Raw genomic sequence first — 25,842 nt, 5'->3', positions numbered from 1 at the left:
AAACACAAGTACTGTCTCTTGAGCCCAGGCATTTGAAGTCTAGACTAATTGACTATCTCCTTGACATTTCCACTGCACTCCAGCCCAGACCTCACCAACACTAACATTGCATCTTCACACTGACGGTAATTGGGGCTTTATGACTCCCATCCTAGCCCCTACCACCCAACACACACACACAAAAACAAATTGGAAGACTTGGTGGCGTGTTGTGTACAACAAGCACATCTAATCGGGGATTGATGCATACTATTAAGCATATTAATGATAATACTGTTAGCGTTGCCTCTAGAATTAAAAAAAATATGTAAATGATATTTTTTGGAGTGCAGACACCTCATCACATAATGAGGTCATACAAGGAAAGGCACGCAACAAAGTTTGAGGTAGGTCTACTTGAAGGGCAAGGAAGCATGCCATTTTGCCACACCCTTGATTTTGCTTTGTCACAAACAATCACGATACGTGGAACATTAATTAAATCAGAAGGGAATGCAAGAATAATCACACGTGGCGTCATGCGATCTGTTTGAGATTGTGGAAGCACTCCAAGGGGTTCTCTCTCTCTCTCTCCATTGGCTTCTCCCTCCCTCCCTCTTTCTTTCGCCGCCTCTCTCAGCCTGCTCATGGGCCTTAGTGTTCTTGCCTCGCTCTCATTTGTAGATTGTGCCTTAGGGCTGACAGATGTTCTATATTTTTTCCCCAACGTTAGGTTGTTCGCTTCCATCACGTTTACCACCACATGCACAGATACCCATGCTCTGGATGAAGGGAGTAACTCGCCTCGACTCAGAAACACGCCTGTATTGTCTCCCATAAAGAACAGTGAGATGAGGAACCACTCCCGTGCTAGTGTTTACCTCCACCAGCTGAAGGAAGGATGGTGAGGAACAAGTAAATTGCGCCGTGCTAGCACGCTAAACTATCATGCTAGAGCCAGTTGGGTCCCATAGCAGTTCCACATCCCTGTTTTACTTTTGGAGTGTTCCTGTATTAGGGATGTATCCTGCATACAGAAGTTATCACACCATGTGTTGCAGCTAGCTAATCATCCACTATAGCTATTAATACAGATGTTTGCAGTTAATGATATCCTTGCATACGGAGTTTAGCATTCATATTACATGTGTTGTAACCTTGGCGTGTTATCTTACAGTCAAGGCTGAAAGTAAGACTAAGTGATGGGTGTGGACCTGCTTTTTAATCATTTTACTGATGTACGAGGTTAGTACTAAACTGACAAATGGAATTGTTTAAAGATGCTCATATGATGGACCATTTAGCTATTTGATTTAACATTTTTTGGGGTTAAAATATTGAATTGTGTTTACTACTATAGCCCATAGAAAAACATTCATAAATGTCCAAAAAACATAGTAAAAAAATAAATCATAAGGAAAAAGGATTCAAAGTGTCTGTCCTATATCTAGGTAATATGAGAAAGCTCAGGAAATATTTGAGTTTTTTTGGACACATACACCTTATGTTTTTTTGGCACATAGCTACCGCCACTCAATTACATGGGTTACCTTCAGATGAGTCCTGTGACACTTGTGGGGGTTGTAGAGAAAAACAAAAGAACACCATCGTGTTTGTGAGATTCTCGGGATGTTTCGTGGTCTGACAAATACCGCTGTAGCTCGGTCACCTTCCACCGCAGATGCAGAAGGCCGACATAAGCGGATATGGTGGATTGAGACGCAGCCAATATCTCCAGCTGACAGATTTTAATGGGGATTTTTTTATTATGTTACTTAGATTGACGCATTGGTACGTCAATAGACACTTAAAGATTTGAACCAGTGTGCTACAGCAGGAAAATAATCCTGCATCAACATGAAATGTGGATTATGAGAATTATAATTAATGGGCATTTTTTGTGGGGGTTGATACATTTTTTGTTTGGGCAAATCAAGTCTGGCATTTTAAAGTGGAAATTACTCATTTTAGAAGCCTTTTTAAACATGGAATACACTAGAAGTTTGCATTTCCTGCCGTGCAGGAAAATTCTCAGAAACAAATGAGTGATCAAATGAAGATCCTATATCTGTACGTACCCTCATTTGCACTTCTTTGGGAAGTGATGGGAACATTTCTAAAGAGTTTTCCTTTACTACTTTGAGGACAGTTCGAGGACATTAAATATGAATTTGCACTTATAAATGTGTGCTTGTTCCAAAAAGAGTGGCAATGAATGGAAGTATTTGAACTCTGTAGTGGGAGAGATCTCATCTGAAGCAAATTCATATTCCACCCACCTGCCTGTTGATGCTGTCTGATCTGGACAGAGGCTGTCATTGTTTTGGAGCACAACACACACACACAGAAAAAATTAAGGCCTTCGCCTGAAACATTTGTGCCGATGACTGCTGCTTTACTCAATATGTTCATGAGAAAAAGCATTCTTCGGTATTTTCCGTAAGCGCCGGCCGTCGGCTAAATAGCCGATAACACTCATTGTAAGCCGGCTACTTTTTCCACTTCATAAATTACCAAGCCATTTTTTCATTTAAAAGTTTCAATTAGGTAGTCAGAAAAGTCCATATAGCCTTCTGCCACTAAAATGAGTGATATGCATCTTCTAGTCATCTATCGATAGGACAGACGCCTGTCAGTCTTTCGCATGTTTTACCGGCCTACACAGCCACGGAGTCGGGGTGCATAGGCTATTTACTGTGCTTTGATTGATTACTGAACAGTAAGCGTAGACTAGTTTACAAAAAGTGTCGAAATGACTGAATAAAGTCAATCTCCTATGTCCGTTTGCTATTCATAAATCATACAATGTAGTTATGTCCATGGTATTGCGTCGGGACATGTAAACCAAAAGATCTTGTTTGTTTTTTTCCTAGGATTCGAAGCCCATGAAAAAAAAACTTGCCAGTGACCGTAAAGTGGCTCGTCAGTGTAGCCTAGTGATGGGTTGTTCGTGAACTGACATCCATTTTTTTTTTTCAATGGATCTGCTAGGTGAACGGAACCGAATCTCATCGGTAAGAGATGCGTTTTGGCTCCCTAATTTGCATACTGGTAGGCTACTCCTGCTTTTTAGTCGATTATCTGCAGATAAATTATGAAAACATTCGATGAAGATGTCGAATTCTCACTACCGGAACAATAAGAAGTGGAGAGAGCACCTCATTCTGGTCCAAAATATGATACAGATTGAAGGTTACAAAAGTTCATGTACATGATACTTATACGCTAGTATGAAAGATTTTGATACTAGTAGTATTAAAGATATTGATATAGGCCTACTGATTTAATTAAAGTTAATAGACAACTGCTGCTTTCTGTTTAGCAAAGCCCATGTTTAACACCTGCTTCATTCATACCTGTTAAAGTAAGACTGTAAATGTGACCTGAATCTCAAGATTGGTTTAATGTTAAAAAGGTTTTCTTACTTAGAAAATAGTTGTGATCAGGACTAGGCCTAGACAATAACCAAGACGACTAACACACCACATTTCAATCATTTTCAGTCATATTACTGTAAAGAAATATCTTTCAACAACACATTTTATGAAAATGCGAGGAGAAGTCATTCAACTATTCTATAATTTAGGGGTGCATTTTGGATGGAACCAAGGCATTAGAATGTACCGGAGGCCACCAAAATGGAGCTTGTTCTGCAATTTTCACGGAAAACACAGCTATTACTTCCAACAACAGCAGCAAAAAAATCTGCTTCCGAGAAAGAACCAGGGGTTGTTTGTCTGAATCTGTCCGTCGCTCAGCCAGCCTCCCCTCAAATTCCTTTCATTTTCTGGAAGCATTAGCCGCCCTACCAAACATTTATACAAGATAATGATCTGCAAGTATGTCAGATGGGTTCTCGATATTTAGCATCATTACGTGTTATTTCTTACACATTTCTCTGTATTAAAACCTGTTCATCCACTATTTGCTTGTGGTTACTCTTCAACTGGACTGCTCTGATTCTCTGCACCTTAGCACACATGCACTCACCCACACAGACATATACACATCACAACGGCTGCTACAAGACTATTTATACAGCTCAATTTATACACTGCCCCCCCCAAAAACATGTGTTAATATTGGACTATAAATTGTGCCTTCCTGTATTATACTTATGCTAAAATGTTTATTCTATTCTACTGAACCATTAACTTTATGTTTCTATTATCTTCTATTATGTTTTATTGTGGTTGCACTGTCCAGAAGGAACCTGCCAGTAAGTGGTTTGTTGGCCGATGGTATACCATGCGTATCCCATACATACAAGTAATAAAACTAGAAACTACTGATAGCACCCTTATTCGCAAGCGTTTCCCTTATAAGCTTTCTCATACTCAGAATGAGTCAGAATGCATGCAGTGTTCTGATCTCAGTGATAAAATAATGGTCCATTGTTTCTGACTGGTCTCCACTGGTCCTTGTACACCAGTGACCCAATGCATCCCTCTTCCACTCCTCCATTCCTCCATTCCCTGCAGCAACAGAAGGTTGACTTACCCCAACAGTGTGGGTGACAGCTAGCCAGAGTGATGATGACAAAGGTAACCTGGGTCCAGCAGACTCTCTCTCTCTGTGTGTCTGTGTGTGTGTCATTAGCACCCAGTTACTCATTTTAACACGTCATATCACCGGAGTTCTGTGTTAAAGGGGTGGCTCTGCAGTACTATGCTGTTGCCATTTTAGAAACCCACTAGCTGTGTTTTGTTTAGAGCGACATACACTGAGTGTACAAAACATTATGAACATCCTTTTTGAACACTTTCAACACCTTGTAGAGTCCATTGCCCCAACGAATTGAGTCTGTCTTGAGGGCAAACCAATATTACAAAAGGTCTTCCTACTGTTTTGTACAGTCAGTGTACAAGTTAGACGGTTTGCTGCAGAGACGGGTTGAATTACTAGGTATGGCCCAGTAAGGTCTTTGTAAGATAACTGGCTTTTTGACCCTTGGTAGTTTGTTCGTTTTTATTTTGTAGCAACATCAAGGCCTATACCTTCCACTTCTTGTCAGTAAAACTTTTTAAAACAGCGCAGGCTAATGTTCCACAGGCTAACAGTCCCCACTATTCCACAGGCTAACAGTCCATACAATTCCACAGGCTACCGTTCCACAGGCTAGCAGTCCACACTATTCCACAGGCTAACAGTCCCCACTATTCCACAGGCTAACAGTCCCCACTTTTCCACAGGCTAACAGTCCCCACTTTTCCACAGGCTAACAGTCCACACTTTTCCACAGGCTAACAGTCCACACTATTCCACAGGCTAACAGTCCACACTTTTCCACAGGCTAACAGTCCACACTTTTCCACAGGCTAACAGTCCACACTTTTCCACTTTTCCACAGGCTAACAGTCCACACTATTCCACAGGCTAACAGTCCCCACTTTTCCACAGGCTAACAGTCCCCACTTTTCCACAGGCTAACAGTCCCCACTTTTCCACAGGCTAACAGTCCCCACTTTTCCACAGGCTAACAGTCCCCACTTTTCCACAGGCTAACAGTCCCCACTTTTCCACAGGCTAACAGTCCACACTTTTCCACAGGCTAACAGTCCCCACTTTTCCACAGGCTAACAGTCCCCACTTTTCCACAGGCTAACAGTCCCCACTTTTCCACAGGCTAACAGTCCACACTAGTCCACAGGCTAACAGTCCACACTTTTCCACAGGCTAACAGTCCCCACTATTCCACAGGCTAACAGTCCCCACTTTTCCACAGTCCACACTTTTCCACAGGCTAACAGTCCCCACTTTTCCACAGGCTAACAGTCCCCACTTTTCCACAGGCTAACAGTCCCCACTTTTCCACAGGCTAACAGTCCCCACTTTTCCACAGGCTAACAGTCCCCACTTTTCCACAGGCTAACAGTCCCCACTTTCCACAGGCTAACAGTCCCCACTATTCCACAGGCTAACAGTCCCCACTTTCCACAGGCTAACAGTCCCCACTATTCCACAGGCTAACAGTCCCCACTATTCCACAGGCTAACAGTCCCCACTATTCCACAGGCTAACAGTCCCCACTATTCCACAGGCTAACAGTCCCCACTATTCCACAGGCTAACAGTCCCCACTATTCCACAGGCTAACAGTCCCCACTATTCCACAGGCTAACAGTCCCCACTATTCCACAGGCTAACAGTCCCCACTATTCCACAGGCTAACAGTCCCCACTATTCCACAGGCTAACAGTCCCCACTATTCCACAGGCTAACAGTCCCCACTATTCCACAGGCTAACAGTCCCCACTATTCCACAGGCTAACAGTCCCCACTATTCCACAGGCTAACAGTCCCCACTATTCCACAGGCTAACAGTCCCCACTATTCCACAGGCTAACAGTCCACACTATTCCACAGGCTAACAGTCCCCACTATTCCACAGGCTAACAGTCCCCACTATTCCACAGGCTAACAGTCCCCACTATTCCACAGGCTAACAGTCCCCACACAGGCTATTCCACAGGCTAACAGTCCCCACTATTCCACAGGCTAACAGTCCCCACTATTCCACAGGCTAACAGTCCCCACTATTCCACAGGCTAACAGTCCCCACTATTCCACAGGCTAACAGTCCCCACTATTCCACAGGCTAACAGTCCACACTATTCCACAGGCTAACAGTCCATCCACAGGCTAACAGTCCACACTATTCCACAGGCTAACAGGCTAACAGTCCACACTATTCCACAGGCTACCATCCACAGGCTAACAGTCCACACTATTCCACAGGCTAACAGTCCACACTATTCCACAGGCTAACAGTCCACACTATTCCACAGGCTACCGTTCCACAGGCTAACAGTCCCCACTATTCCACAGGCTAACAGTCCCCACTATTCCACAGGCTAACAGTCCCCACTATTCCACAGGCTAACAGTCCCCACTATTCCACAGGCTAACAAACCACACTATTCCACAGGCTAACAGTCCCACACTATTCCACAGGCTAACAGTCCCCACTATTCCACAGGCTAACAGTCCCCACTATTCCACATGCTAACAGTCCCCACTATTCCACAGGCTAACAGTCCCCACTATTCCACAGGCTAACAGTCCACACTATTCCACAGGCTAACAGTCCACACTATTCCACAGGCTAACAGTCCACACTATTCCACAGGCTAACAGTCCACACTATTCCACAGGCTAACAGTCCACACTATTCCACAGGCTAACAGTCCACACTATATTTAAAAGGAAATGGTAATGCTCACTATTCTGTATTCCCTGTATGTCTCACTATCAACATCTGTTACATCTTAACAAGTTTTTCCTGGTCTTTGATGTTTTTTTATTTTGCACGATTATCTAGGCTTCCTCTTGTTAATACAAAGTGTTCATGTTCCAAACAAAACAGGCTAGCATTCCACATGACAGTCCACAGAAATGATAAAGCTCACTGCTGTTTTTCCTGTCCTCTCACCATTAGCGTGACACCTCTTTCCTGGTCTATGACCGAAGCTTTCTCATTGGACTGTACACGGGGGTGAGGAGAGGTGGAGGTTAGGGGGCGCATTTCATCTTCATTATTAGACAAGAATTGACCAGGAGAAAATGACCTGTTCCGATTAGAGTCTTGTTAAAAGGGAGGAATGTGAGAACGGAAGGATGAAGGGAGATTGAAGTAATGATGCGAATTGTCCGGATGGCTCCTCTTGAGGGTTGTGGGAGAAGGGGTTGGATGGGGTTGGGGGTGCAGGGGTTGGAGGGGGGGTGAGCTAACGGTCGCAAATATGAAGAGCTTGTCTATCCTTTGATCAAAACACTGGAATTGATTAAATCCTTCTTCTTCCTTCCTTTTTTTGGTCTGGTCTATAATTCATTAGTTCCGGAAAGAGAGAATTTATAGGGTCGGTATAAATATTAACGATTGGAAGTATTTTCTTAGAAGATCACTGCTAACTCTCTGGGTGGAGATTAGCATGGCTCAATGGATGTGGCAGATATTGTTGAAGATGACAGAGGCACCAAACAGACATGGCAGTACTAACTTCAAAAATGTATGTTCGTTTCATATTGGCAGTTGACATCAGCATTGCAAGTCCATTGACGTGCCTTCGTAAGTGTATCCAACTGCACTGCAATGAGTAGATCAACTTTTTCTACTACAAAATTACTTAGAAGTAATACTGATAGATAGTTCGAATTTGAGTCAAGTGGGCTGTTTTATATGAGTTAGGACATTTGTCAGCATTTACAGTGTAAGAAACACCCCACACAGAGAGGCATTTAGAAAGCAGATGGAAAAACTAGAATGTTAACGATGAGATAAGACAAAATAACAACACAACTTAAAACACATAAATGCACCTTACCTTTCTCTTGTTGTTGGGACTGACGTACAAGTAGCTGAGGATTGTTTTCGCCCCCACTTTCTCATTGAGCTTCTGGTAAGTGGTTCCGTAGTCGGTTGACCTGGAATTTAATCAGTGTTTGATGAAGACTTGATGAATCTCTTATTGTAATTAAAAATCCCCTGGAGAATGTTTAGTTGGATTTTTTTAAAAGCATGCACAATTATGTCCCACCCCCTTGTGGTTCGCTGTTCTACGACAACACACTCAGATAAATAAACAACCATAACCTAGCCAGGGTGTAAGTTGGAGACAATCTGACCAATGTCCAGCTCTTCTTTTAAGAACAGCACAGAATTCAAAAACAGCATCACCAGGAACAATAGCAATTTTTCTGGAATAGTTTCTCTGTTATGGTCCAGGAAAAGATTTGAAGTCAAATCATGTCATTCACTCCTTCAGTCCAAACTGTTAGGAGAAAAAGGCACAACAAAGTGCAAAACTTCACGTAAAGCTGAAAGACTGGCTGCATAGTCTCAAGTGGACTGTTCTATAGCTGGTCAAAGATGAAGCCATTGAACCATGAGTTAGACTAGCTTTATGCAAAGTTTTCACATGGCTTCCTGCATTGTCATTCACACAAAGCTTCCTGTTTTAAAAGGAAGTAACAGCAATGTTTGAGTGGATTTTGAAAAGAATACTGAAAAGGCAAAATAATGTGTGAAGTTTTTTGGAGGTCGTGTCTAGGTAGCACAACTCTGTTGTTTCAAAGTATCACCATATCTGTCAGCATAAAACTACTAACCCAATATGGATCCCAACAGTTGAGTCAAAGCTAACAGTGGATGAAAGGGGATTGTGCTGAAATATTTAAGCGATGGTCAGAGTGCTAATGTGAAATTTGTGTTCTGTCTGGGATGTGACATTCCAGAACGTCTCGAAGTTTGAACAACTTATCTCCCCTGCCAGGTTCATTTTATTCATAGAGAAGTGAGGCTCAATCAAGGAGCTATTTCATGTTCAGCTAAAAACACACACATAAACGCACACACAGACATGCAAAGCAGGCAAAGCTTAAAAAATACACCATGCATGCATCACCCTTCAACGCTTGTTACTACTACAAACAATGCAATCACTGACTTCGATAGAGGGCTTTCATTCATCCTGTGCTTATAGAAATGTTAAATCCTGATTTTGGAAACTCAATTGAAATGGAAGCGTTACAACTTTGAAGTCATTTCTTTTTTGTAGTGAAGTTGACAAAGAACAAACAAACACAAATAGCCCAGCCCCGTGACACCAGCCTGGTGACTTTCATCTTCCCTTTTTCAGATTTATTATGGGATGGTTTCCATGTCGATTAAATGAGGGCGAACTCCTGAATACCGGCGGTAGCATCTGTCAACGGGTGGATCCATCGACACTTTGGACCACAGGACAATGACATCATCTGGCTATTGATCTGCTCTTCATAGAACCCCCATCATACGGCTGCTGTGATTTAAGGCCCAATGACATACTTTTAGTGGTGCAGCAACTCTCGACATGAACCAATGAAACTAATACAAATCGGCCACTCCCCCTCACATCATAAACCTAGCTACTCCTCACATCATATACCTAGTTGTTTTAGTTGAGGGTTCAATTTCAAGCTCTTCTATTCCTACCGGACTAACGTGATACTGCCTTGTTGGGTTCTTTTCAAGGACAACAACTTTATTTTGGGAGGAGACTTAGAGCACCCCCAGAACTTGCCCAATTAGATTTCCCCCATATATCTACTGTACTATGACAGCAGCAGCCCAAAGCCCTGTTGTCTTCCTTATTGGAGTTTGATTAATCAATGAGCGGGGGGTATCTGGAGATGGTTAGCTAGAGGTCGCTAATCGCATTAGCGGGGTGCAAAGTAAACAATAAACAGCTTGAACCGTCCAACGGATGGCAGCTTTGCTGAGTATTCCAAATTAATTCATGAATGCCTCGGCGCACTCCGATAGCATTTCTCTCTCACCACTCCGCTTTGAGAGCAGCAGGTTGGGCTTGTACCCCCCTCCCATTTCTGCCCCAGGCTTGATGGCTGTCTTCCATTCTCAAAACTATCAGCGTCTCAGTCTCTCCTCCTCATGAAGTGAGGGAACAGTCAATGTTAGACGCACCATTAACAGGGTAATGAGGTGTCACGCCCGTTCACGTTTGAGCCATCCACGACTTAAGCCACTAAAGGCTAGTGGTTAGGACTTCAGTGGAGACAGCCATATAACGCTACATTTCCCACTGCTGTGGTTGGGAGATACGCCTTGGGGTGGACCCACGGATCGGTTGTGGACAAGGCCGCTGAAATCACTGGAATGTCCCGAGGTCCATTTTCTGTTTTCCTCTTTCTCATATGAGGGCCGCAATGTTCCAGCAGACCCGCACCGTTGGGACTTGTACAGATTTGACAGGCCTACTGTTACAAAGTCTCTTAAATGCCCAAACCGCATTCTATCAACTTTAATGAACGCCAAGTGGAACACATGTAAGAGCATTTAAATTTGTCCCTCTTTTAGCAAAAGCCTGGGGGTAAAATAAGGCGAGACGTCATAAGACGTGTTCCGGTGGAAAGGAGTCGATAGAAGAACAACTCAAGTCCTCTAACTGCAGAGTTTACAATGGACAGTCAAACACTTTCTATTTTCAGCCAAGTCTCAAACATACAGTGGGGCAAAAAAGTATTTAGTCAGCCACCAATTGTGCAAGTTCTCCCACTTAAAAAGATGAGAGGCCTGTAATTTTCATCATAGGTACACTTCAACTATGACCGACAAAATGAGAAAAAAAATCCAGAAAATCACATTGTAGGAGTTATGAATTTATTTGCAAATTATGGTGGCAAATAAGTATTTGGTCACCTACAAACAAGCAAGATTTCTGGCTCTCACAGACCTGTAACTTCTTCTTTAAGAGGCTCCTTTGTCCTCCACTCGTTACCTGTATTAATGGCACCTGTTTGAACTTGTTCTCAGTATAAAAGACACCTGTCCACAACCTCAAACAGTCACACTCCAAACTCCACTATGGCCAAGACCAAAGAGCTGTCATAGGACACCAGAAACAAAATTGTAGAACTGCACCAGGCTGGGAAGACTGAATCTGAAATAGGTAAGCAGCTTGGTTTGAAGAAATCAACTGTGGGAGCAATTATTAGGAAATTGAAGACACACAAGACCACTGATAATCTCCCTCGATCTGGGGCTCCACGCAAGATCTCACCCCGTGGGGTCAAAATGATCACAAGAACGGTGAGCAAAAACGCCAGAACAAAACGGGGGGACCTAGTGAATGACCTGCAGAGAGCTGGGACCAAAGTAACAAAGCCTACCATAAGTAACACACTACGCCGCCAGGGACTCAAATCCTCCAGTGCCAGACGTGTCCCCCTGCTTAAGCCAGTACATGTCCAGGCCCGTCTGAATTCTGCTAGAGAGCATTTGGATGATCCAGAAGAAGATTGGGAGAATGTCATATGGTCAGATGAAACCAAAATAGAACTTTTTGGTAAAAACTCAACTCGTCGTGTTTGGAGGACAAAGAATGTTGAGTTGCATCCAAAGAACACCATACCTACTGTGAAGCATGGGGGTGGAAACATCATGCTTTGGGGCTGTTTTTCTGCAAAGGGACCAGGACGACTGATCCGTGTAAAGGAAAGAATGAATGGGGCCATGTATCGTGAGATTTTGAGTGAAAACCTCCTTCCATCAGCAAGGGCATTGAAGATGAAACGTGGCTGGATCTTTCAGCATGACAATGATCCCAAACATACCGCCCGGGCAACGAAGGAAGGAGTGGCTTCATAAGAAGCATTTCAAGGTCCTGGAGTTGCCTAGCCAGTCTCCAGATCTCAACACCATAGAAAATCTTTGGAGGGAGTTGAAAGTTCGTGTTGCCCAGCAACAGCCCCAAAACATAACTGCTCTAGAGGAGATCTGCATGGAGGAATGGGCCAAAATACCAGCAACAGTGTGTGAAAACCTTGTGAAAACTTACAGAAAACGTTTGACCTCTGTCATTGCCAACAAAGTGTATATAACAAAGTATTGAGATAAACTTTTGTTATTGACCAAATACTTATTTTCCACCATAATTTGCAAATAAATTCATTTAAAAAATCCTACAATGGGATATTCTGGATTTTTTTCCCCCTTTTGCCTGTCATAGTTGAAGTGTACCTATGATGAAAATTACAGGCCTCTCTCGTCTTTTTAAGTGGGAGAACTTGCACAATTGGTGGCTGACTAAATACTTTTTTGCCCCACTGTACTTGTGAGTCACAAATAACCTAATCGGGCACCGAATCTCAAGGTAGCAAGAACGCAACCTGTAGACCTACAAACACAAGATATTACAACTATAGCCAAGGGAGTGGATTATGTTTGAATTCAGTTTTCAGTAATGCGGAGAAGCCCCTTGAGCTGAAAGTGCAGCGAGACTCGCTTGAGCTGCACTCAAGGCCCGTCAAAGTAAGTGCACTCGGACTACACTGGAGAGCATATTGGCTGTCTGAGTAGCTGTGACTCATATTCACACTAATGCCTGTTTGCTTTGGGCTGAATTAAACATCTGGTCGGTTGGCTGGAAGGTTCTGGCGACAGGTGCACGTTTTTCTGGCGAAAAGTCTCCTCAATGAGGAGAGGGCAAGTTGCACCGTTTAAATATTCAAGGTGATTTTGTGTAAGCCTTTGATTTGTCAACCTCTTGTTGGTGATGCACTTATGTATTTAGAATGTGGTATACAAAAGGAGACAGAACATGAAACACAACCTTGTTGCTGCTAAAAATCCAGGATAACAGGCAGTCACACTGAAGACTTCACACAGAAATGTACACAGAAGACTTGCAATGACAAAGCATGAGGTGCTTACCTCCACAACGAGCTCTCCGTGACACTGTTCAGGTTGAAGTCAAACAGCTTGGTCAGCATGAGAATCACCTGCAAGACATGAAGATAAATCCTTATTTACACACTTTAATACACCAAAACGCATGTTTCAACACACAATTCATCATAAACATAAAGCGTAATCGCATTTCACAACATTCGATGATTCGTCCTGAGTTGCATTTGTCAGCAGTCAAGGAGATCGTGTTTCTTCTACAGTACGCAAAATCCATGGAAATGATCCGTTATTGGAGTTACAAGCCACAGGTCATCAACAATTTGCCCTCTAACATCCTCAAAAGGTTGCTGAATCAAATCCCCGAAGCTGAGAAGGTACAAATATGTCATTCTGCCTCTGATTCAGAGGGGTTGGGTTAAATGTGCAAGACATATTTCCGTTGAATGCATTCAGTTGTACAACTGACTACGTGTCCCCCTTTCCTTTCCCATGTTGAAGTGGTGTCCCTTGATTTCATGTTCACTTGTGTAATACAATATGCTTCTTCCATACTTTCTAAAATCACCCATCACATCCTTTCAAAATAGAAAACAGAAAGGACAGATAGAAAGATATTAAACGTTGGATATGTAGCCTCTGTAGCCACACATGAAAAGGCATAGTTCCGTCTTTGGGAAACTCACAGTCTACCTGATAGAGAATACATTATACAAATGTGTCCTCCACCTAGCTTGTTCAGGGGATCTGACTACTGACTAGCAAGCTCAGCTGAACTGTCAGCGAAAGGAACTAAAAGATCCATCAGACGAACAGCGTGTGACGACTAATTATTAAGAGCTCATTACTTAACCATATCCTATTCAATCTAAACGCGGCACTGTAAATATTCTTTATAACTGTAACACCCTTAAAGTGCATGGGATTTAGAAGGAAAATCTGGGTCGATCCAAGTCTTCAGGGAAAATGAAAAGACAGATAAATCACATTCTGCCCGAAGCAGAATGAGAACTACAGAAGCACGGAACTACAGAAGCACGGAACTACAGAAGCACGGAACTACAGAAGCACGGAAACTACAGAAGCACTCGCAATCTATTTACTTTATGACTAGAGGTATATTTCAAATTCATTGAAATTTGTGGCGGTGGAGATATTCACCAAGCACACCTGTAGTTTACCAGTTTACTTTGACATGGTACTATAGACCCCTGACATTTCACGCAATGTTTGCTGTCTGTTAGCATGTTGCTAACTGTATGGAATCGCCTGGAGAACGACGTCATGGGTTAGACAGTTTTGGGATTGTTCAAATGCTGTAGATGTCATACAACACAGAGGTCAGTAACAACATGGACAAGTCGAACAGATTCAGCAGTCTTATGTCCATCGTTATCAGCCTCGTGTCATCCAGATGACCTTAGCATAATCAACATAGCTTATTTTCCTCCCTCCAAACACCCATAGGCGGGCTGAAACTTCAAAGAGGAACTGCACTGTATGCATATTCAGGAAAAAAAAGTCCATAGTGTACAGCAAAAACAAAACAACCGGAGCCTATAAACAATTTGTACATGCCGTCTCCAAGACCGGCTACACAATGTTCCTTGGCTGCACGCTGCGTCATGGCAACATCCAACTGTTTCCCTGTCCCTCGGATACCTTTGAGTCGACCTCCCGCTGCATGTTGTGGAGGCAGGCGTGACGGAGGAGGAGTCACTGTGGGAGTTGTGTGACTGTGAAGTGTGTTCTGCCAGCGTGGGGGCCCCGCGAGTGAGTTACAATGCCAGAACAGATGCACCTCTGCAGCGGGGAATTACATTGTGAGGCCCCTTTGATCACCCTGCATTATGTATGAGGCAACATCTGCGGCCTCGGAACGCACCAAACCAATACCGCCCCCCACACACACACGCACACACGGCTGCTTTGGGTCGACCTGTGGAGGAGTTTAGGTTAGCGAGAAGAAGCCATCAACAAAAAACTCCTATAAATTAAGAGTTTGTTCACAATGTAGCCCGGTGTCTCCTCTAAGCGTCTGAGTGGTAGATACTCCAGTGAGGAGTGAACTACCCCAGGGGATGAATAACCTTACATGTGCAGATGAGACCAATGCATGCTAATGACCCAGTCCATTTCGCTGGCCAGCTGGAGGGGGAATTCGCACACAGGCGCCTACCCACACGCACAAAGGCGCGCACACACCCACCCACACACACAACCATCTCCACAAGGCTTCTCTCTCTCTCTCCGTCCCTCCTCGCTATCTCCTAAATTCTACCAAACCTCTAAATTCAGTTGTTCTATGTCTGTTTGACAGAGCAGGTGCCCTTGTACCAATGTATCTCTGTACTCCATGCCTATGCCTCCACCTCCGCCTGTTTCTGTGTACTAGGGCCAGGTTCTCTATCACCTCGCCCAAACAACCAATAACCTGTGCAGATAAAGTCCTTTAAAAGCAAAGTAAGCAGAGCTGTAAAAGCGGAGCAGGCCAGGCGGGGCTGGCTGTGTAGCTGGCATCATTAGCTGAAGGACAGTGTGCATGCGGACCCTTCTGTCTGCCACATATGGAGCCTAATGTGGGTGGCCATCAGCGTGCGTCCGTGTCAGATGGTCTCCCTGCTGGAAAGTGCATATGCTACATTACTGAGCTTGCCAATTAGGCCCGTGGGTAGACTCCTACTGTAAATATTACCTTGCCGAGCAATAGAAGGAAAAGACAGACTTTAAAAAAAATGAAGATATCTGAGGACTAACGATGGGGAGAGTGCTGTGTGAGGGAGTGAAGAAGAACAAGAAGGTCATTCCACCAGAAGCGGTTAGGAGTTGTTTGAGGGAGAGAAGATGGAGGACTGACGTTCAGTAGCTTGGGAGGTGTTTGGGTTTACGTGGCTGTGGCAGGTTGAGGCGACTGCTCTGTTTATGGGATGCATTATGCTGAAAACCCCACATTGAAGTAAGTCACTGGGCTTCAGAAAATGTTTGAGGTGGTAGTTGTGGTGAGGTTTCTATTAAGATAAGTGTCCCCTTTCGAATAAGTAAAACTTTCAAAGTGCATTGGAGGCCAGTTGGAGGGAGTTTGCAAATGTTATGCTAAGTCTCTGGTTGGCAGAATTTTAGGGGGTATTAGAAATGCAAAGAGAGGTTTGAGCTCAGGGTGCGGATCAATAACAGCTGTGTTTCTGCAAAGACTTAAGTGCTTAGAGTTTCTCTTTCACACACAAATACACACACAGAGAGACAGAAACACACACACAGAAAAACGCACACACACTGGGTGCCTTTGTTGCCAGAAAACGTCTCGTTGTGTTTCCTGCTATCTGGCGATTGTCCTTGACAAGGGGAGAAAGAAAGAGAGAGCCCAGAACTGTAAACAAATAGAAAACATAAGGATCCTAGCCACAGCTTTGTCTGACTGTGAAACTCCCAGAAAAGAGACATGTTAAGCACACACTTCAGGGCATTCACATTAAAAAAAACTTTTCTGAAATCCTCTTTTTCTTCTGTATGTCTTTCACGAAATTGTAATCACGAGAGAGAGAGTTGTCGTGTTTCTTTCTGACTGCAGAAAAAGTACAATCCCAAATTCCACACTCTCGTTAATCTTTCAGGTATCGTCTCAGATATTCAGATACTGTAGTAGGTGGTTGCACTCTAGAGTCTCAAGTGTTCAAGATGCAATTTCGTAACCATGTGGTGAACACCACACGCACTCAATACTTCTGTGTTTTACATCTATAAGGAATGCATTACACCTCTGCACACTACATATCTATTATGTTCTTGAGAAAAAAACAAGTCAAATATATAAATATCATATCTTAACATGATTCATCTTCCTAGATGTTCAAAAACCTGAATCTGTCAAACTCCGGAGGGATCATCGTGACAACATGCCTTCTCTCTGTAGGATTAGCAGTTGTCATCTCATATTTTGGAAATATTTCACAATCCATGCCTATCCCCGATATGAAAGTAAAATGTAGCTGCGAAACCTTGATTTTCATGTCATCTGTCAAATTCTTGGATATCCCACCAAAAATCTGTCTCCATTAAGGATCAAAATGTGTCATTTGAGAGCAATGTCCCAGGGTAGGAAATGTTAGTATCAATACCAAACATTTATAGTAATGTTCTGGGTTTTGGGATGCCTATTTCTGGGGCCTAATTAGCTAGTCTTGTGTTAAAATGTTTTGTTTTGTTTTTTCTGACAATATTACCCAGAAACCACTGATATCGTTCTCTGTATACTTTAAGACCAACATATTCAGTGTTGTAAACCCACTTGTTGACATACCCCCAGGGTTTCAGTCAAAATGCATGGCTGGATATCGTATGTTGATATGTATATTCCAGGTTGGATACTATGTTAATAAGAAGTTATATTGTACTGATGTACTTAGTAGTTATCTGCCATGCTTGTATGTGTTTAGCTCCATTAGCAGAAGAACAGAAACAAAAGACACACCATGGTGGGAAGAAGACTAAAGTTACTAATACACATCCAAAGTGAAAAGGCAGATTTTCATTGCCGTAGTTTGACTGCCACCTACAATGCTAATGACCTGATTAGATGGCAGGATTCACTTTCTTCACAGCGTGATCACTGTTGCAGGGGAAGACATGGAGCTACTGTGTGTGTGTGTGTGTGTATGTTGTGCTTAGTGGGACTATCATTTGTTTTTCAACAGGACAATGACCCAAAACACACCTCCAAGCTGTGAAAGGGCTATTTGACCCAGAAGGAGAGTGATGAAGTGCTGCTTCAGATGACCTGGCCTCCACAATCACCCAACTGAGATGGTTTGGGATGAGTTGGACCGCAGAGTGAAGGAAAAGCAGCCAACAAGTGCTCAGCATATGTGGGAACTCCTTCAAGACTGTTGGAAAAGCATTCCAGGTGACTACCTCATGAAGTTGGTAGAGAGAGTGCCAAGAGTGTGCAAAGCTGTCATCAAGGCAAAGGGTGGCTATTTGAAAAATTTTAAATATATTGTGATTTGTTTGACACTTTTTTGGTTACTACATTATTTCATAGTTTTGATGTCTTCACTATGATTCTACAATGTTGAAAAAAGTACAATTAAAGAAAAACCCTTGAATGAGTAGGTGTCCAAACTTTTGACTGGTACTGTATACAGCCATGAAGACTGCAGAGATTGTGAACAATCTATTGTTTTTGGTGTGTGTGTGCGCGCGTGCGAATGACCGTGTGTGTGTGTGTGTGTGTGTGTGTGTGTGTGTGTCTGCACATTGAATGTGCGCACGTGGGTCTTCAAATGAACGATGTGTCTGTAAGCAATGTTGATTCAGGTAATAAATCACTGTTCAGTACTTTGCCATAAGGGGAAGATAACACTTGACACAATTATTGAAATTGAATTCATGGACACTCTCGCTCCAGACAAAAGATAACGGGACTATTCACATTATCCCAAGTAGGTAAGGTTCCTGCCTGTGTAGAATGAAAAGCCAGAGCTCCAACAATTGAGTTTTAACTTCCAAAGTAGGTTACAATCCACCCACTGGTTAAATATAGTACATCACTTCCGTGCCACAAGAGAGGAATATGGTTGTTCACTCCTGATCATTTGACAAATAAAACTGAATATATGAATGTTAATCCAATGAACCTGCTCACATATCCCCGGGGGATATTGCAATAACCCATAAAACCTTGAACTGTCAACGTGGAAAATCGAGTTTTATGTTAGCGGTGACAGAAAGGTGTGGATATGAAAGCACTATGAAACTCAAGACACTCTCAAAGTTTCTAGTGGTATTGAATAGGAATGACACGTCTGTGGGTATATGATTCTCGGCGAGTTGAATATCAAGTTTTATGTTAGCGGTGACAGAAAGGTGCGGATATGGAAGCACTACACAACACAGACATACTCAACGTTGAGACTGGATGCGAAACCGAGTCTGAGTAAAATGCTGTGGCTGACTTGGATTTTGATACTAGACTACAGAGGCCCAAGAGGCTAGTCTAGCGGCTGTTTTCCCCCTGTGTGTTAACAACACAACCTACGTGAGATTATTAACTACAGTCGCTACACTACTAGACAGATGGAGCGTGATGAAGCTAAAGAAGAATCTCGCTCATTGCAGATTAATTATTCAGATGGTCATCCTCAGAAGTAGCATCAGCTCACAAATGGGATAACAAAAAGGTATTTACAAAGCTACATCTATCTATCCATCCATCCATCTGGCAAAGGCACTCTTCTCCCTCTGAGGCAAAATGATCGGTCCACTTTTTGTCTCATTGAGATCACTTGATTTGCCTCCAGTTTGGGGCCGGGTAGTTTGAGTAGTAGGAGCCGAAGGCAGATGAACAGTCCCTCCAGGCATTGCTGCCAGAGCGAGAGAGCGAGATGTAGGAAGAGGTAGAGAGAAGGGAGAGACCGAAGGGGGAAGAGGGAGAGAGAGCGAAGGAGGAAGAGAGCGAGAGAGAGAGAGGGGGGAGAGAGATGGTGGTAGTAGCTAACAAGCTCTTCTCTGTCAATCTCTCGCTTTGTTCCCATTATTCAGAATCAAAGACTCCTGATTCCCAGCATTTGCATGTGATTAAAGGTGATTAGCAGTACAGCTCCACAGTCTAAACCAACACTTCCCTCCCTTGGAATCATCACGGCCCACCCACCTACTGCTGGCGTTGCAATCACCACCGCCATGACAGACCACCTTTTTGTTGTTGTTCGGCTCTGTTGTGTAACCATTGTGTGAGGCACCTCAATATCAACATCATTCACGTGCTTAATTTGCATCAAAGAAACATGTTGGGGAAAAAGACAAACCAAAGTAGATATGTTGAGGGATAAAAACGATACAAATGAGAAACAAGCTTTTCAAGTGTGCTTGAGTTTGACACGGTGGCTAAAGACATAGCCGTTAGCAACGAGAACACCGAGGAATGAGAATTGCAATCAACGGGGGTCTTAACCTTGTCTCGCACGTCACTGTAATGAGATGATAAAACGGATCCCCGGGGGGTTGGAACAAGCCGTATTCTAGCGTGTACACAGAAAGCTGTATCAATACGGGAGCAATTGCTGCTGAGCTTCATACTCTGGTAATAGAATAGGAGACACGCGCTGCACACCAATAGGCACACTCAATTTCAGCACAAGAGAGCATTGTATAAGCTACAGTAAGAAAATGTATGGCATTCAGTGTCAAAAATGTCATCAATGTCAGAGATATAGCAGTATTCAGCATAGTCAACAATGTCGTCAATGTTAGAGATATAGCCGTATTCAGAATATTCTATATTTCCTGTATAAAACAAAACAAATAAAAACAAGAGGAAGGAGAAGACAAGAGTTCTGTTTCAATCACAGTCCAATGGAGTTTGATCAATCTCCCCATGACGTCAGATCTGACCAAGACTTCAACCCAGTCCACACAGGGAATCATTCAAGGCCAGGCCGTTAGCACCAGCCTTGGCTGAGGAGGCCACACACACACACACAAACAAACAAGGACAGAAGGGAAGCCGCCATGCTCGGGCCAGAAACACCAAAAGATTGATAGGACCAGACGAGACCAACACTGTAGCCAGCAAGGGGGAAAACGCAACCGGTTGTCGAGTCAATGGCACCCATTTCTAAAGTGTCATCTGGAGACGATCTCATTGGCTACCATCCACCGAATCCATTTACAGGGGGTGCAATCAGATTCATTGATCTGAACAGTGTCATTAACTAGGGGTTAATACAGGGGACATGATGCGAACACGATCAATGTCCGTCTCCCCAAGACCTCTCCTTTCAACACAGCGCTAAATAAATAGCCTCACCTTCCCTGTAATGTAAACTCCATTCAAGTACAATTTATAGGCCTCTATCACCTCCTTGATTACTTATGGTATATCATCATATGGGGGCGCATTCCACGCCACAAACAGTAGTACTCTAAACTCGGAATTGCCCCGACACCTTTAGCGTTGACCTTTGCATAGATGTCCCAGTAAATCATGTAAATAGTGGGGTTAGTGAGCTGTGGTGTATTTGTTTACTACAGAGGGACATGCCTGGGTAAGTCCAGGCGGAACCATACGGCTATTTAAAATCTCAACAATAATGAGTTGTTGTGTAGCGGACAGGCGGGAGGTCCCTATTGGTTAGTGGTTCGGGATCGGGAGTGATTGATTGGTTGGTTGACCCGCGTCCGCCGGCCCCCTTTACTGTTTTTAATGGCGTTCTTGACACTATATCCAATTACTTAGAATAATTATTTGGGCTTGGGAGAGCTGATGACTGGCTGCATTTTGGAAATGTGAGACTGGATTGCGTCCAAGTTAATGCATAAATTAATAGGCCAGGCCACTGGGAGGGGAGTTGTTCAATCTCTCATGGAAAGAGGAGGCTACTGTATACAAGGAACTCCTCAGTGACGAGTCATTTGAAAGCAATAAACCCTGGAGGTTATTGGTAGGACATAAACCTCCACTCCCCTTATCCTCGTCTATTTATTGTTGATTGTGACTTCACATATACAAACGGCAGCACACACAGATCCACTCACCTCTATAGGCCCGAGAAAAGGAAAAAGGGAATGGGATTCTCCTTGGTCAGCTAAAATGGAGGAGAGCGAATGAGTCCTTAGGGATAGCAGGGAGATTATGGAAAGGGGAATTAACAATTGAGAGACGCATAACTTGTTTAAAGTTTTATCTATTGACTCATCGACAAAGACTCAGGCAGGATCCATAGAAAGCCAAGGGAAGCTGACCTTTTTGTTGAAGATCGTTCCACATTTTCTTGTAATGCAGGGGAGAAAAGTCCGGTTTGAAAGGCACTGCTAAAATAAGCTGCTCTGCAGAATACAGTGTACAAGTTGGCGGATAGGGACATTCTGCTTACTTTTCAGGGACAAAAGTTCAGCCCAGTCTGTGGAGAAGTGTCAGTGGAAGAGATTGAGCATACTAATTAATAAACTCTAAAAACATACTGTTGTTCAGTATGTACTAATACCATTCTAAAAATGGATGCATTTAAATCCAAAAACTTGAAACAAAACCTTCATGAAGTTGTCCTTTTTGACACGGACTGTGAAATTAAACTCCCTCTCCCTAGACAGTTGTTACTTGATGATTAAATCTTCAATCTCAAATCTATGCCAACTGTAAAAAGGTCGCCGGCTAATTTGATTTGTGGGCCCCAAAAGAAATTCATTATAAATCTGAAAAACACGTGGAGGGAATTCTTATTTGAATAGTGTTTTATGATTACAGAAATGTAGAGAGCGGCTTTATTGTACAATATGTACTATACAACTACGCAAAGTTCAGTTAAATGTAATTAATTTAGTGTATCCTGGGGATATGGTTATTATTAGCAAAGGGGTGTAAGAGAATACCTGAAATGAAGAAAAAAAAGCCTGATCCACTCATTGCAATTCATTTCCAGCATTCCAAATTCTGCCAATTCAGCACTTAGCTTACCAATCGTACTGTCCACCGTATTTACCAGATGGAATTAGTAATAAGTGGATGTATTGACTTGGCGAGGTCACAGAAGGTCATTGTTACCCATGTATGAGACGGAATCCACTGTACTACAAACTAGCCACTTCTCTTGGTTTCAAGTGAGATGAATGGCAAATGAGAATATTGTCTGAAATAATAATAATTTTTTATTTTTCTCAAGTGTTTGGCAAATGTCCACAGTGGTTTGCCATCTATCATTATTTGGGTTCCTCAGGAATAGTTGTAATGATTCTGTATAAATGTTACTGAAACTATTCAACACTATTATTTTGTACGAGTGCAGATACAGTACTTCCACAAAAAGGAGGACTCATCAGAACCACAGCTAGTTTGTTCCCCGGCTGACTTTATATATAAATACAGTATACATCCAGTCTCTGTGCATACCCAAACAAGCTTTCCAGCCTTCCTCTCATCCCCTACTTCCATTCCACAATCCAATCATTTCCATCTCTTTGTACCGGCATTCGATGGTGATGGCAGGCACAGCTCTTTTTTTTCATATTGATGTGCAGAAATAGACAGACGAGACAGATTTCTGCGGCTAGGCTAGAGGCAGGGAGCTAACTGGAGCAAGCAGACGTCAGGGCCCATCAGCATGCTATGGGATGATTGCTATAAGGATCCCATCCGCCATTTTAGCGCTAGGCACTAGATTATGGGGTGGCGGCTAACATGTGACGAGGCTAAAACGGCATGAAAAACCTGGTGTTCATCGAATGAGTGAATCTGGGTTGACGGTGGATTTGAGTTCTGCAGTGAGCAATGTTTGTGTCTTTGGGTAGATTCTGAATAGTTGTTGATGCTGTCATTTTTCCACTCACAAATGATCCCCTTACAGTATATTTTGATACAGATGTAGGATCTTAATTTGACCTATAATGTGACAGGAAAATAATCCTGCAACAACAGAGTTTGAACTTCTAGTACATTTTTGTTGCTTGATCAGTGGTTAAGCTATTAGCTGGCCAAAAGTAGGCTACGTGAAAAGTGCAATACTGTAAATAATACAACCACGTGTTAGCGCGGGAACAGGAAAATTGTCAGAAACAAAAGAGTGATGAAATTAAGATCTTAGATCTGTATATATCTTTAGTGTATCACTGCAGACAGGGTTAAGTGGAGAAACACTGTTGAGGCTCTTTGCTCCACTGGGAGCTAAAATGAATAAGGCAAGTAAATAAGTCAGTCATAGTGTATAACTATTTTAGCGTTAGTTGTAGCAATGTGTTAAAAAGAGAGGGTAATACTTAAGTAACGCAGACCAATCCGAGCTCTTTCGAGCCAGAACTTGAAGTGTTTAACATGCTAGGCATTCTGCCGCTGCCGTTACAGTTTCCAGTCGACGTTTGCCAAAGCTGCCAGATGTGTGTCGAGTATAAACAAACACAAGATCATATATCTATGCAGACGGCGGCATAATCAGTGGTAAGACGAGGATGTCCTGTCTCACCACAAACTGATTGGAAGTTTAAAAACAGTGGGCGTGTTACAGTTGGCTAACATGAAACATTTCCTCTGTCGTCACACAGTCTGTCATACAGGTAGATGTTCGGGATATTTACACAAACATTAGTAAATTACATCAAATTACTTCCCTCGACATCTGGTCTGATCCCCTTTGCAAATATTCCCCTGAGATAATAAAATTGATGCCTTATTACTGCCCAGTAATACACAGTCAATATATCTCACTGAACTTTAAGAGCAAAACAAATGATGATTTGAGTAACCCTCTAAATGGAATTGACACTTATTGACCTGTCATATGGTAATATACATGTAAATGCATTAACTGAGGGTCCTCCTTTGTAGGAGAGCGATGAGGAATTCAGAGTGATGGGGAATTTACAGTGAGAGAATCAGACTTTCAATGGTGATGGAGAAGGAAGTTATTTGACAGAATAGCGTCCACATGCGACATCATAGGATCTGACACCAGGGCTGGTGATGAGTGCTAAAGGACAGACAGCATGACTTTTTAAACAGATACACACACACACACCACACACACACACCACCCACATCACATTAAACTGCGTGTTAATGTCAAGCAGATCTGACACTAAAATATGCCTCCAACCAGCTAAAACTCCCACATTCAGTTGAAAAGAAAAAATTATATGAATTAGACCAATTAACAGGATGCATGGTCTTGATTTTTAGTCTAATTAGATGAATGGAATAAATGCTACCGCTGGCAGCGTTTTCTGACACTGTGTGTGCGAGTGTAATTCCCCATATTGAGCTGTCTGACCTTCTTGAAGAGTTTGAACAAAAAAAAAAAGATTCCCCTTAATTTGGATGACGGAGACAGCAGGATTTTATTAATGAGCTTTCACATCTTTCCACGCTGCTATGAAAAAGACTGCCTCTTTTTAACTATCAGATCATTTATAAGCTGAAATAACATGCAGGGACCAATTAGGTACTGCCTGGAAAGGGAAAGAGGAGAGATGGTCTAATGGGATGGTTGGAGGATTAGAGGAGACTTGTGAAGCATCGCCTCGTTCACTTTCTGACCTTGTTATTGTACCTTGAGATGTTAGAGATGATGTCTTAGAAAACAAGAATGCTAACATGAACAGTTCATTGGAAAGACTGTTGATACATTAATGAGCTAAGGCTTAGGTAGTTTAGTTAATATCTTTGAGATATAGTGGAACGTGGGTACATTAAGGGATAGTGAGATTCTATGAGACATCTCAATTTATTCGCTGACTATCTGTATTTTAGCACCTTTACCAAAAAGGATGTGGTTTCATCACTTTATCGATGTCATTCGTGTGTGTGTGTGTGTGTGTGTGTGTGTGTGTGTGTGTGTGTGTTTACTTGTCCATTTAGGTTCCTAAATGAGTGTGGGAAACGATAGGTCCTTATCAATAAAACTTGACAATATGTTACAGAGTGTTCGATTTGGCTGCTAGCCAAATAGACCTGGTCCATCAATCCATCAAATGTAGCCTATCATGTCAATCAGCAGCAATTGTGATTAAACAGACTGAAAAACAATTTGAAAATGGTCTGTTAGCCAACTTCGCTCGGTAGGCCTACATTAGTTGGAGAAAAAAAGCACATTAGATCTACTGTATGTTTATCCAACTGCACAAAGTTTCTACTGGTAGTTTGCAAAGTAAACATTATCAATTAACAGTACATCAGCAAATGTGCCCTTCTGCTGCTTG

At 42.7% G+C, this 25,842-nt stretch overlaps 1 protein-coding gene across 3 annotated transcripts in view; it reads right to left on the bottom strand.

The window, feature by feature from the left end:
* Nucleotides 1-25,842, bottom strand: part of LOC112222272 (VPS10 domain-containing receptor SorCS1) — a 163,617-nt gene that overhangs the window by 77,319 nt on the left and 60,456 nt on the right. For all 3 annotated transcript variants that reach the window (XR_006079620.1, XM_042303617.1, XM_042303615.1), the window contains exons 2-3: nt 13,189-13,256; nt 8,303-8,402 (exon numbers count right to left, since the gene is read on the bottom strand). Coding sequence is in view for 2 of the 3 variants with exons in the window: in XM_042303617.1 (XP_042159551.1) it covers nt 8,303-8,402; nt 13,189-13,256 (168 nt within the window). In the remaining variant the exon portion in view is untranslated. The remainder of the gene's footprint in view (nt 1-8,302; nt 8,403-13,188; nt 13,257-25,842) is intronic.

This window comes from Oncorhynchus tshawytscha, linkage group LG02 (assembly GCF_018296145.1).
Source record: "Oncorhynchus tshawytscha isolate Ot180627B linkage group LG02, Otsh_v2.0, whole genome shotgun sequence".
In the NCBI taxonomy this organism is placed as follows: Eukaryota; Metazoa; Chordata; class Actinopteri; order Salmoniformes; family Salmonidae; genus Oncorhynchus; species Oncorhynchus tshawytscha.
The sequence above is the reverse complement of the archived record's forward strand: the minus strand, read 5'-3'. Positions and strand labels throughout refer to the sequence as shown.